Source organism: Trifolium pratense, linkage group LG2 (assembly GCF_020283565.1).
Source record: "Trifolium pratense cultivar HEN17-A07 linkage group LG2, ARS_RC_1.1, whole genome shotgun sequence".
Classification (NCBI taxonomy): Eukaryota; Viridiplantae; Streptophyta; class Magnoliopsida; order Fabales; family Fabaceae; genus Trifolium; species Trifolium pratense.
The window spans coordinates 10,518,256-10,533,111 of record NC_060060.1 but is presented as its reverse complement, the minus strand read 5'-3'; the positions used below and the strand labels follow the sequence as shown (position 1 = coordinate 10,533,111).

General features: G+C 33.5%; 1 protein-coding gene and 1 long non-coding RNA gene across 2 annotated transcripts; one reads left to right on the top strand and one right to left on the bottom strand.

Moving 5' to 3' along the window:
* Nucleotides 1-3,528: 3,528 nt before the first annotated feature.
* Nucleotides 3,529-4,727, top strand: LOC123910297. Its single transcript, XR_006810187.1, has 2 exons — nt 3,529-3,983; nt 4,082-4,727. It is a non-coding gene; the product is annotated as an uncharacterized LOC123910297 (long non-coding RNA).
* A 5,703-nt stretch (nt 4,728-10,430) lies between these two features.
* On the bottom strand, nt 10,431-11,568 carry LOC123908904 (rho GTPase-activating protein gacU-like). Its single transcript, XM_045959631.1, has 2 exons — nt 10,917-11,568; nt 10,431-10,807 (listed from the first exon to the last, which is right to left on the bottom strand). The coding sequence occupies exons 1-2, from the start codon at nt 11,433-11,435 to the stop codon at nt 10,775-10,777; spliced, it is 552 nt and encodes a 183-aa protein (XP_045815587.1). The 5' UTR covers nt 11,436-11,568; the 3' UTR covers nt 10,431-10,774.
* Nucleotides 11,569-14,856: the final 3,288 nt, after the last annotated feature.

Here is a 14,856-nt window from a genome sequence, read left to right as displayed (position 1 = left end):
TCACTCTGGAACACTTTTAATTAATGATTTATCCTTGTCTAATGCTCTTTATGTTCCCTCCATGAAACAACAAATCATTTCTGTCTCTCAACTCACCAAACAAACTAACTCTGCCGTTGTTTTCTTACCAAACTCTTTTTATGTCTTGGACTTGCAGACACGCCAAACAACCCATAAAGGCTCATGTGTGAATGGACTTTATCTGTTGCCCACGACCTCACCTTCCGCCCACACCGTCCAAGTGGAATCCTCTGCTTCCTGGCATCACAAGCTTGGACACCCTTCAACTTCCATCTTTAAATTTATTCAGCAGCATTTTTCTTTAGGTTCAAATAAATTTCCGCAATCAGATTGTAATTCATGCCAAATTAATAAAAGTCATAAACTTCCTTTTCATGAATCTACTCTTACATCTACTTATCCATTAGAAATAATTTTTTCTGATGTATGGACTTCCCCTGTTTTATCTATTGATGGTCTTCGTTACTATTGTTTGTTTGTTGATCATTATACTCGCTATATATGGCTATATCCCATGAAACTAAAATCTGATGTGCAATCTATTTTTCCCAAATTCAAAACACTAGTTGAAAACTTCTACCACCACAAAATAAAAGTCCTATACACTGACAATGGTGGCGAATACATTGGTCTTCGTTCCTTTCTAAGTACTCATGGCATAAGTCACCACACCACTCCCCCTCATACACCCGAACACAATGGCATCTCTGAACGGCGGAATCGGCACATTGCCGAAACCGGTCTCTCCCTCCTTCACCACGCTGGCCTTCCTCTCACCTACTGGCCTCACGCCATGACCACTGCAGCCTACCTCATTAACCGTCTCCCTACCCCAATCCTCGGGCACCAATCACCTTACTCTCAACTCCTCCGCATTAGTCCGGATTATCATAAATTAAAATGTTTTGGATGTCTGTGTTTTCCCTGGATTAAACCTTATGCTAACCATAAACTTGCTCCAAAGTCTACTATGTGTGTTTTTGTAGGTTACTCAGCTGATCAACATGCATATCTATGCCTCGATCCTTCAACTGGACGGATTTACACCTCTCGCCATGTTAAGTTCGTCGAAACTGAATTCCCTTTCCGTTCATTGGTGGCCCAACCGACCACGTCCACGACCTCACAGACTGGTCCACTCCAACTGCCCGTCTTGCCGACCATCGCTCCACCTACTGCGAGCACCAACCCCACATCCCCGGATACCTCACTTGTTGAGCCTCCCTCCCCGTCTGGCATTTCCTCCCCGACCACATCCCAATCCTCGTCCTCAAATACAACGAGCAATGAAATGACCAGTAATGACCCCCCTTCCTCCATACAGCCAATATTGCTCCCACAACCACAAACGACATCTCCCCCCACAACGACCACTGAACCTCATGGCGGTGGGATCATCACCCGGTCCAAAAACAACATCGTCAAACCCATCCACAAACTCAACCTCCATGTCCGTCCCTCATCCCCGATGGAACCTGGTACTATTACCCAAGCCCTTCGTGATCCGGACTGGCGTTCCGCCATGTTGGCTGAATTTGATGCCCTACATCGCAACAACACCTGGGAACTCGTTGGTCGTTCCTCTGCTCAGAATTTGGTTGGTTGTAAGTGGGTCTTTCGCATCAAGAGAAATCCAGATGGGTCCATTGATAGGTACAAGGCTCGATTGGTCGCTAAAGGTTTCCATCAACGCCCTGGTTGTGACTACACAGAAACTTTTAGCCCCGTCGTCAAACCAGTGACAATTCAGATCATCCTCGCCTTGGCAGTTCGACAAGGATGGTCCGTCCGCCAGCTTGATGTTAACAATGCCTTTCTTCAAGGGACGCTCAACGAGGAGGTCTACATGGCTCAACCACCTGGCTTTGTTAACAAAAGCTTTCCTGATCATGTTTGTCGCCTAAAAAAGGCGCTCTACGGGTTAAAGCAAGCTCCTCGCGCTTGGTATATGGAACTTCGTGTATTCCTGCTCTCCATTGGCTTCGTCAACTCCACCGCCGATGCTTCTTTGTTCATTCAGCGGACACCACGCACGACACTATACTTGCTCGTCTATGTCGACGACATCATTGTTACGGGGAGCTCCTCGACAGAATTGTCTCGTCTCATTGCTACACTTGCTGCCCGTTTCTCATTGAAAGATCTTGGCTATCTCAATTATTTCCTGGGTGTTGAAGTCATTCCTTCCGCTGCGGGCATGTTTCTTTCACAACGGAAATACATCACTGATCTCCTTCAAAAGTCGGGCATGACAGAAGCTAAACCAGCGTCCACTCCAATAACTGCAACTCCTCCGCTGCTCAAAAACTCTGGTGATCCCTTGCCCTCCCCGACTGAATACCGAGCACTAGTTGGAAGTCTCCAATACTTGAGTCTTACTCGACCAGACATTGCCTTCGCGACCAACAAACTTGCTCAGTTCATGCAGAACCCGAGCACCATGCACTGGTTGGCTCTCAAGCACCTACTTCGCTATCTGGCCGGCTCTTGCGACAAAGGCATTTTCATCTCCGCGACTGCTCCCCTGACCTTTCATGCGTACTCAGATGCGGACTGGGCGGGTGACAAAGATGATTATATCTCTACCACTGGTTACCTGCTCTATCTTGGCGACACCCCCATCTCTTGGAGTTCCCGCAAGCAACGCTCGGTTGCTCGATCATCCACTGAAGCTGAGTATAAAGCCTTGGCCGACACGGCCAGTGAACTCCTTTGGGTACTCTCTTTGTTCACTGAACTTGGTCACACTCCTACAGCTGGTCCTGTCATCTACTGCGACAATCTTGGTGCTACACATCTGAGTGCTAATCCTGTCTTCCACTCCAGAATGAAGCACATAGCCTTAGCTTATCACTTTGTCCGTGAAAACGTTCAACGTGGCCGTTTTCGTGTTTCCTTCGTCTCTACCAACGACCAGCTTGCTGACATTCTCACCAAGCCTCTGCTTCGCCCTCGGTTCGAGTTTCTACTATCCAAGTTGCATCTTTCTTCCTGGTCGCCCAACTTGCGGGAGGATATCAATCATAATTAGTATTTAATTATTATCATTATTATTTTGGATTTGTATAAAGTCTATAGAGTCAATCACCTCAGTTGTTGGAGATATTTGTTCCTTAATTTACTCCAATTAGGTTACTATACTTGTGTATATATACACCTCTTGTAAACTCTCAAAAGTAATGCAATATACAACTTTATTCATTCCTTTATAGACAACGCTGATGGTTCAGGTTTTATCTCTTTTCTCGTTAAACAATAGATCTAGGTTTTCTGAGTTTACAGTTTTTCTATTAGTAGGCCCTTTCCTCTTAATCTCTTAAACCCTAAAACATCCAGGAATGCAAGAATTGATGCCGCGTAAGTTAAGAGGAGAATAGAAAGTTCAGTAGAACACATATTTGAAGATGTTTTGGGCGTTAGGGTCAGATTTCGAACGACAACAATGGTTTTCTTCTTCCTCCACTCATCTTCCTTTGTTTGTTTGTGTCTATGACTACTTTAACTTTGTGGAAAATGTGAGGGTCAAATTTGTGTGTTTTTGTTTGCTCATTTCTATGAAGTCTGAAATCAATTTTAGTTTTAGTTTTACCTTGTAAGTGTCGTTTATCTCTCTCATTCTCAAGATAATGGGTTTTTTTTATTGGGGCTTCACATGCTTAAAATCTTTGGAATGATCCTTGTATCTGTTTGCAGTGAAGAAACTGAATGTTATAGTTTTCAAGGACTAGAGTGATGCACAATTTCTTGAACTGATATCCAACATCTAATAAATTCAGCATGCCAATATTACAAATGTAGAAAACTATATATTGAATATTGTCATTTTCCAATATTTAATTATCTGTGCTTCTTTCTGGTCAATAATTGGTATCCCAAAACTGGTTTTATACCACAAGCGTCTAACATCTAATTGATCGATAGTAGACAATGATTTGATTCTAACCTCCACATCATGTCATTTGGTAAGTATCCTATCATTTGATTATATTGTTTTAATAAACCTAAACACCATTGCGTCAAAAAAAATAAACCTAAACACTTTTTCAAATTTATACTCTAGACTTCCCAAAGAGTTCCATGACCAAGTGAAGGATACAGGAAGGAAAATTTGTTCCAGACCAACTTAAAAGTTATGCCATTAAAACTTGTCACCTTCTTTCAAATTCTATATTTTTAATTCACATAATGTTAGTTAGTTCCTACACTTATATAATTTGACAACAATGTAGTTAATTCATGCACATATTATGCTAATTGCTAATATTTGATTTTGAATTGGTTTCAGAGAGTTGCATAAACTTTGGTAGAGCTAGAGGAAGAGCTAAGAGTTGCTTCTCTACATGATGAGAGGAGATGGATCTGCATAAACTAAATTGTTTGAGAGAAACTCTCAAAGAGGTGAGGATAGCAGACAACATAGCCAACAATCTGATGATGATAGTATATACATGTGGTTGGAGGCATTAACAAGAAGGGAAACATATTTGGATTAGGATCTCAAGCAGCCACTATCAAAGAATCTTTGAAATCCAGTGAAGTTTAGTTTTAGTTATTTTCCCTTATGTATTTTCGTTAAATCAATTATATGTATTTTTTTGTGTTGGACAACTTTAAGTTTGATATTATTATGTAGTGCCGTAGTAGCGCATTTGATACTTTGTAAGAATGACATACATTTTTATGTTAATTTGCAAATTTGGTGTCGATTTTTTTTTTTAATATTCTCACATTCTAGAATTATATGAATTACATAGAGTAAATAAAAATTAATATTTAAAAAATTGTATAAGCATTTATAATTACTAAACAGACAAAAAATAATAATTATTAGACACGGAAAATGTGTTGTCTCTATGGAGACGGAATTCTATGTTTAGAGACGGAATTTTAGAGACATAATTATTTGAATATAGAGACGGATAATTCTGTCTCCAATAGAGGCGGATTATTGTGTTTTGAATTCAATGTTTAGAGACAAATTTTTATTTGGTAGTGACGGATAAATTCCGTCTCCAATCAGAGACAGAATATAAAATCCGTCTCTGATAGTTTAGAGACGAGGAAATTAAAGACAGAATCAAATCCGTCTCTAATTCTGTCTCTAACATATTTAGTGACGGAATATTTGCATTTTAGAGACAGATTTTGCCCGTCGGTATTTAAGATTTTTCTAGTAGTGCAAAGAGAGTGCCACCGGCTGCATACTCTAGAAAAATATTATACCACTCTTCTCCATCTTCGAAAGTGTGATCATCGCTAAAATAATTGATGATATATGGTGATGATCCTAAATGATCGAGTATTTGTTTCTCCTTTTGGAGAAAATGAGAATAGCAAATATCAGAGGATTTGACGGCGGTGATAGACGGAAAGTTATCGGAATTGTTTGTGTGTGTAGCTAAGTTGACGGTAGCTAAGTTGACGGTAGCAAAACTTCCACTCCCTAACAAGCGACCACGAACCCAATTCATCTTTGTATTAGGTTGAGGCTAATGAATAGGAAATACTATGAAACAACTCTTTGAAGAATTTGTTTATATTGATAATTCAAAGACTTAATGAGGAAATTTATAATGGAGGCTAATGAATAGGAAATATTTAAAACACGTTTCTCAGCCGTATGTGTAGATGTTTAGTTAGTCAATTTAAAAGATAGAATATTTATTTAAAAGATAGAATTAACCTAAATTCCTGATTAATCGTAGATTAATAACAAACTGATAGCTTAGTTATACTTATACTTATACTTGAATTTGTGATTTAGATAATTGAATGGTTTGTTGACTGCACTTTGAAATTTATCCTTTATTCAAAGTTTCAAACTTAAATTATTTATCGATAAGATATCCTTTGTTCAAAGTTTCAAAGTTATCCATGTACATTTTTTTTCTATTTTTATTTATATTAATATGACATATAGGTATAGGATATGAGAGTGTTTAGGTGTGCCAACTTCGTTGGAATGTCTATTCAACCCTTGATGCCTAGATGCTCTTAATTTATAAAAAAAAAATTCAAACTTATAATATAAAAAAAAGTTTCAAACTTAAGGTTGATATTTATTTTGTTTCAAAATATTATCTATTCATAGGATAATGCTAAGTAGTACATGTGATGTGGGATATTAGTTAAGGAACTAAAAAGTATTATTATTTTTTTTTTGGGTGCACAGGGAACACCCGCAACAACACCCAAAACATATATTAAAGGAAATAAAAAAAGAGGAGGGAAAAAAACCAAAACCCTCAAATAAAAGAAAGACGGACAATAAAAGATAAAAGCGAAAAGAACTGGAAAAACACAGGAGGAACAACGTTCGTCAAGCTAACTAACGGTTGAAAGCACCACTTGAATCCTTTACTAGCATCTGTTGGTTTCTGCTTGAACTTGTTCTTCCCCTTTTTTGGGACCACCAACTGAAATTGTTGATTCAAGTTTCCAACAGAATCAACAATCTCTTCCTTTTGAGTCATGTTATCTCAAGAATTACTCAGAAAATCCATAGTTTGCTGGACCGCAAAAGGGGCATTTAGAAGCCCTAAGACTTGCATGTCATGAATAACATTTGCACTAAAGTTTGACTCCGACACCACTATGGACTTTGCCTGGTTTTCCAAAGGAATTGAGTCTGCTATCACTTCATCTTCCTCAGGCAACTCTTCACAAAAAAACTTCATTCTCAAGGTTTAGGACATCTCCTACAATAGGGGAAGCCACGCCACTCGAAGATGCACTATCTTGAACACAAACATGAGTTGCTTCAATAGAAATAAAAGGAATCTCTTTCTCGTGATTTAAGACGTCTCCCATAAACATAGAAGTCATAGTCTCCTTAGACCTTATAATGTAATCAACAATAGGGTCTATTTGTACAACAATTTTACTACAACTTGTAGCAATATTTGGAATCGAACATTCAAGTGGCTTCTCAACATTTGAAGATAATGTAATATAGTTTACATTAAAAAAAAAATTATTACACCCTTTCAAAAAAAAATACTATAAAAAAAATTACTATACAAATTCTTACTTTTAATTCTTTAACCAATACTTCATAGCACTATTTAACAACTTTTCAAAATTAACAAGTACTAATGTATTTTGTTTGACATCATCACCCGTTTGATATTCGAAAAGCTAGTAATGAAGTTTTTTTTTTCTTTTATAATATATTTTTTTATAATATACTCTATCCGTCCCAAAATATAAGAACTAGTTTGGCTACTGTATGTATGTCAATGCACAATTTTGATCATTAATATATTTAATTGTCTATCAGTAAAAATTATAAAATTTTGATATTTTGAAAGTACTCATCAAAACAAATCAAACAATATCTTATATACTAATAAAATTATATTCTAATTTTATTGGTTGTGCCTAATCATTAATGTTTAGGTGATAGTGATCGTGGAGGGAGACATCCGGCTGCATCTCCATTCTCCACCACCATGACCACCGTGAACACTTCCAAAAGGAAAGATATAGCTCAAATTTACTCTAATATTGCTATTATTAAATAAGGAAATCCATAAAAGATAATACTTGTATCAATTAATTAGAGGCATAAAATTAAACTCGATCACTCTAGTGAACAAGTAATTGCCCCCAAGCTATGAGTCATAATTGACCTTAATCCGCAATGAAAATGATGGAAGCTAAGAGTGTCCAAGGACTTGAGTTCGGGCTGAGTCATAATTATTATTTTTACACAAGAACTGAGGCATTTTGGTTGTTTTTGCAGGGTCTTATTGGTTTATATCTTTATATGTGTAGGGTACAATTAAAAATTGTCCTAAACTTTTTTTTTGAATGGCCCAAATTAAAATTAAATATGCAAACAAGATCATTTGTTGGATTGGGCCAATCTTAAATGCTAATAAACCCAATGTCCCCAATGTAGATGTAGATCTAGCATACTCCAAACCAGAAAATCACATGTTACTGAAACAGAGATATTGTTTCTTGAAAAAACCAAACAAGCATGCGTACGTTTTCTTGAGATGGGTTTTAAATTCCATAAAAGAACCAACAATTTTAATCTTTATATAAATGTGTGAAATGCATTATTTTTATACTTCTTCAATTTATCCAACCAAGTCAAGAAATTCCTCTAGAATAGAGCCTCTAAGCACATTATTATCAAGATGTTTAAGCATTTCAATCAATGACTTTGGACTAAAGTATATGATCATAATTTGATTAGTAAATGGACTATAAGAATACAATGAACATTCTGCCTCTAAAAAGGAATAGGAAAAAGCTAACATGTGTTCTAAGGGCACATTTTAAGATACTTAATGTAGAAAATTAGTCTCAAAAGTTGTGCATTCAACTTTTACAAAGTCAAAATCTTTATTTTTCCAATGCAAAATTTCCATTTTAAGCCCATTAAAGTGTGCCTTTAGGGCACATGTTAGCAAGACCCAAAGGAATAAAATGTGTTATGTTGCTTCTCATTTTATGGATCATTACAATCAAGTTCACGATTTCAAGTGCAACTTTTAAACGACTAATTGTACGATTGTAAATGAGTCTAGTCAACAGACATATCTTCAACTACTCCCTCCGTCCCAATTTGATTGATACAGTTGACTGTTTCACGCATGTCGATGCATAACTTTGATAATTAATATTTTTAATTGTATAATAGTGAAAATTATAAAAATTTGATATTTTGAAAATACTCATCGAGACGAATCAAACAACATCTTATATGCTAATATTTATTTTTGTTTATTAGTAGAAAAATAAGGTCAAAACAACATGTGTGAATAGTGCACAATAGTCAACTGTGTCAATCAAATTGGGACGGAGGGAGTATATAAAAGGAATTTTATTTTGAATAATGACTAACGGAAAAAGATGACAGTGAACGACTATTGATGTTCATCGACATTATTATTGACAATCATCGATGATCTTCAATATAGTTCGCATAAGACGATTCAAATGAACATACATGATAATTAGAAAAGAATAGAAAAAAGGAAATAAAGAAAAGAAAAGGCCGGATACCAAGTTTTCAAAAAAAAAAAAAAAAGGCTTAATTGCAGTTTTAGCCCCCTAAGTTTCACAATTGTGCGATTTTGACCTCAGGTTTCAATTGTGCGATTTTAACCCTCTAAGTTTGATAATTGTGCCATTTTGGCCCCCAAGTTTCAATTTTGCGATTTTGGCCCCCACGTTTACCCCCTTTTGCATTAGCTAGTCCCCGTTGGAATTCTTTTTTTTTTAAAAGTTTTTAAAAAACGTATTAATTTTTAAAAGGTTTAATCATTATTGTTTTTTTTAAATAGTTTATAAAATTTTAAAAATAAAATAAGTTTTAAAATAAAATATATTTTTATAAAAAATTAAAATATGTTTTAAAACTTTGTAAACTGTTTTTAAAAATAAAAAAAAATTATTCAATATTTTATTAAAAAAAAATTAGTACATTTTTCAATTTTAAAATGTCACATGAATAATTTTTAGTTAAAAAAGTCAACAGGGGGCTAGCAAATGCAAAATGGGGTAAACTTGGGGGGCCAAAATCGCACAGTTGAAACTTGGGGGGCAAAATCGCACAATTGAAACTTGGGAGACCAAAATCACATAATTTTGAAACTTGGGGGGGTCAAAACTGCAATTAAGCAAAGAGAAAAATACATGGTTTACTATAGAAAATGATATATTAGAAAATGTCATGAACAACATTTAAAAAAATAAAGTCATGAACACATGAAAAGCGTATATTGTATATCCTTCCTCCCTGTTAATCAAGTAGTTTTCATATACCTTGAATAATTGATATAGAAATTGAATTGTGACATCTCTCATTTGAGAGTTAGATTCCATATATAAGTTGTATAAGGAGGTATATATGGATAATGGATATTGATACTACTACTTTTTTTGGGTACAAAATTCTAATTATTTTATCTCATTTTAATACTATTTGATATTACATTAAATATGAACATATCTTTCGATCAATATTTGAATTATAAGAGTCCGACCGTTTTATTTAGACTCAACCTCTGTTAATAGATACTACTTTTTAATATCGCTTATTAAGTTTCATAAACATAACTCAATAGATAAAAATATTACATTTTATATGTAGCGCCTACTTATTTACTTCAAAATGTGAATTTTCAACTATTATAAACTGTTTGATAAAATATAAAATCCCTAATTATTATTTTTGCTTAAAAATGTTACAGCAGAAGATGTTAAGATGTAAGAAATAACACTTATTATCTATAATCGGTTAATCACACTCATTAACCACACAAACATAGGTTTGTCAAAACATGAAATGAGTTTGTCAACACAAACATTTCAGAGCCATAAACAAAAACAATAAAAAATCATAGCAATCTACATTCTCAATTTTATTCAAGAAAAAGATAAGTGAAAAAGCCTAACCATAAAGGAGATTTTTCTTTTGGCATCAAAAAGTTGTCAAATACTTAAATCACTAGAAGCAAATAATTTGTACAACCAAAATACCCAGATCCTAATTCCTATGGGATCTAAGAGAAATTACATGAGAACAAAACAAGAATCCAAATTGACAGAAAGAACAACCCAATCATAAAAATAAAAATAAAATTTAAAAAAAAAAAAGAGAAAATGAACTTCCTTTTTCCTCCACCTTGTCAACAAGACAAGAAAAACAAAAACAAAAGAGAAAAAAATAATTGGTCCTTTCCTCTAAAAATTCAACACTTCCTTCAACCATATCTTATATCCCAATTTCCAAATCTTAATAACTTGAACTTCCTTCATTCACCAGCTCCTGTATTAAATTAAATCCAAAAAATAAAATAAAACACCAAAATATTTTTAATAAAAAAAAATATTAAAAAAAAAATGTGGAAAAATAAATAAAATTATATTATACATACCTGAGAATTGAAATTAAATTGAGGTCCTTCATTAGGCCTTCTAAGATCAGAAGGTTCACTCTTGTCAACTTTTTTAGAGCCAATGTGAGATTTTCTAAGACCCAAAAGACCCTTCCACCTACCCTTAGGAGGCCTTAAAGAAAAGCTATCACATTCATCATCATTATGAAGAAGTTCTTGTTTAAGAGTAGTAGTAACTCTTTTATTGTTGCAATTATCTTTGTAAGGCAACAATCTTCCCTTAGAGAAAAGTTCATCAGCACTCATCATTGAGTAATTTGTGACAGAAAATTCAAAATCTGAAGACACAGTTGTTGGTGTGTCTGATGATTTTGAAGCTCTTTCTTGTTTGATGACTTGTTGAAGATCTACAAAATCATTTGAGAATGAGATTCTTGGACTCATTGGAGCACAATGATGATTATGATTATTGTTGTTATTGTTATTGTTATTGTTATGATTATGATTATGATGAGGCTTTTGTTTGGAAGAGTTGTACATGATGTCTAAACTTGCCATGAGAATTTAGAACAAGATGTAAAAGTTTGAATTAAAAAGAAAAACAAAATGGATGTGTGAGAGAAGAGAAGTTGAAATAATAAATTCTAGTTGGGACCCCGGACCCCTTATTTCTCACTGTTACAACCCCACTTACCAGCAGGTGTTTGTATTTATATATTACAGAAGGATCTTCCTTTCATTTATTCATCTCATCTCATCTCATTTTTTTTTTTACAAATAAAAATAAACTATACAATATACTATCAATTATCAGTTGGTCTAGCGGTGATTGGCGATGTATTTAACAGGAAGGATCACGATTTAATCCTCCGCCATTGCGATTGAGAGGAGGTTGAAACCACTTGATGTCAGAACTGACCCCCTAATAAAATTAAGATATTCAGTGGACCGGATACTTGTGGTGGTGAAAATAAAAATAAATAAATAAACTATGCAATACGGATATTGTCCTATGTGTACAAGTAAAATATTTGTGCATAATACATACACATGTTTTTCACCATTGGACTATATACTATACACATTGAAGAATGAACTAGGGAGAAAGTATTTTCAACTTCAAAATTTTGATATTAAAATTAAATACGGTATCTTTGAATTTGTGTTTATTTTTAAATATATATAGTGTCATATGATGTGTGGGTCATGATCAAATAACACCAACTAGTTTGACATCAAATATTACACCTCTCAATAACGTTTTAACCGATATAAATTTTATAAAATCCACCGTTGGATTGAAAGTTTATATCATATAGATTATTTGTGTAAAATTTCAGACAAATTCAAAATCATTTGATATGCAAAATCGCGACACATAAAAATTAATAGCATATAAAAAAAGACGCAAACCGTTAATTTTGAAGTATCTCAATAACATATCAAATGATTTTTGATTTGTCTGAAGTTATATGTAAATGATCTATATGATATAAACTTTAAATCCAACGGTGGATTTTATAAAATTTATATCGGTTAAAACGTTATTGAGAGGTGTAACATTTAATGTCAAACTATTTGATGTCTTTTGATCTGGCCCATGATGTGTGTATTATTAAATACGTCAAAAAATATAATGTGTGTATTATTATTTTTTGTTACATGAGAAGAAAAGATCGACAACAAGAGAACTACACCTTAATAAAAGAAATATGCCTAACGCATCAACTAACAAGAGTGATATGATGTTTGTATTTTGATTTCTAATAACACAAAACACAATTATTTGAATGATGATGAATAGGTAAGTTCTTTTCAACATGTAATACATGAGTTCGATTTTTGGTTTATGCCAATATCAAATCATCATCTGATTGAGATAATTTTTAAATATCATTAAGTAAGATTATTGAAAGAATTAATCTTTATAGTTACATACAAAAAATACACTATACTATATATAATAAAACATTTATTACTTTTTTCAATATTGCCCATTGATCATAAATAAATAAGAGAACTAGGATGTTTCTTCTTTTTTTTCTTCTATAAAAGAAGTGACAATCACCATAAAAAGCACGCACACACACAACTACAAGATTTCAGGTTTTGACTAGGGCGAAGAAAATGTTGAACCTAGCTAACAATATTGACATCACCTACAGGAATAATCAATACAAAATAATTGCAACAGTAGACTTGTAAATATTTTGTGAGATCAAGATCGAACATTTCTTTAAATTTTAAAGCAGATTCATATTCTATTAAATGAAAAAATTTGGACCTAGAATCTAAATTGTGCGGTATAATTCAACAACTATAAATATACTGAATGTGTGAATGCATCAAAATTTGACTGCAACCAATCACAATGCTTTAATATTCTTGTTTTACAACCAATATATCCTACTCAATCCTAATCCTAATAATTAAGTAAAACATATAATACTTTAAGATGTGATTTAGGTAAGGAATTACTAAAACATAGTCCTAATCCTAATAAATTAAAGGAAATATGTACATTTTGAATGGTCCTAAAAATACTTTTGCTAAGACACTTCTCGTCATCATATTTTAATCGTTATTATTCTAACAGAGAAGAACAAAGATAAATTTGGCTTGTGAATTCAAAATACTTTGATAGTTTTTTTTTTTTTTAGCTTTTGTTGTAAGTTATTTAATACAAAGTTGTAAAACAAACTCGTTAGCAAACAAGGTTTTTTGCTCTTGTTGAGATAATTGGCTAATGCGATCATATTGTGTAAAAACATCTTGATTGTATCAATCACAATGAAACTAACCCTTAAAACCTCAGTTTTGTTGTAAACCAACTCCTAAAAATTTCAGTTTTGCCTTAAACTAATCTCTAAAAATACCAAATTTTTTTTTGCTAGAATTTGGACAATTGTCCAGGGGGCCTTGGCTCCCTCTGCCTATGGTAAGAGGACACGAAATTCAATTCATAATTCGCGGAAAGATTTTGAGTAAAAAATAAATAAAAATTGGTAGAAAGATTCTAAATACGTCCGGATGAGACAGATTGAGTATTATTTAGATGGCATGCCGTGAAATGATGTTTTGTCAAGACATGTTAATTTGGCATTAATTGACGGTCAATGATCTTCAACATATATGTACTGTCTCTCCAGTTATGTTGCTGCTCTGCTCTCCTTTGTACATAACATAAGTGATTAATTCAATTCAACAAGGAAAACGCCAATATATTTTCTTACCTTTTTATTTTAACCCATCCATTCTAGTGCCAAATTCAAATCCATAGCTCTCCTTTTTAGGTCATTCCTTTGTTTTTCATTTTTATTATTATTGTAAAACAACAAAAGTTTTGGGAAGATTCGAAGAACTTGCACTTCTAACCTATGTGTATGTAGTGCTCACATTCTCAACATCCAATTCCAAGCCATATCAATGCATTATCCTTTTTATTTTATTTTATTTTTAACAACTTGGACAATACTATCCAACTTCAACTTGGTTCTATTGTCAAGAGCAGTAGTTTGTCGGTCACCAATAAATGACCAAGAGTATATCAAAATTTTCATCTCTAAAAATTCTAAATCTTAGCTCAAATGACAAATGCTGATACGGTTAAATCAAGCGTCTTTATTCGAGTTTGAACTAAAACTTTGTATTTATGTACAAATTTCAGTGATTTTTGTCACTTTGTTTACAAGTTAAATTAGTCTATGTTTAGTATTATGGTGAGTATGTCAGAATCACAATGATCTACCGTGATTTTAGCCTCTGTAAAATCACGATGGATCAATCAAACATAGACTTAACCAATGTGTGTAAATTAATGTAAAAAATACTAGTAAAAATTTAGGGTTGCTGGCTTGCTGCAAAACCAATTAAAGAAAGAGATGATGATGATACTAGTATGATTTGTGGCACAGAAAGCAACAGCAATGATAATAAAGGATTTTGAACAAAAAAGTTTGGAGAGTAAATAAAAGTGGCA

Coding starts and splice junctions, on each gene's coding strand:
- LOC123908904 (XM_045959631.1), bottom strand. CDS start 11,435: ATGGCAAGTTTAGACATCATGTACAACTCTTCCAAACAAAAGCCTCAT. Junction 10,808..10,916: donor AATTTAATTTCAATTCTCAG/GTATGTATAATA, acceptor AATTTAATACAG/GAGCTGGTGAATGAAGGAAG.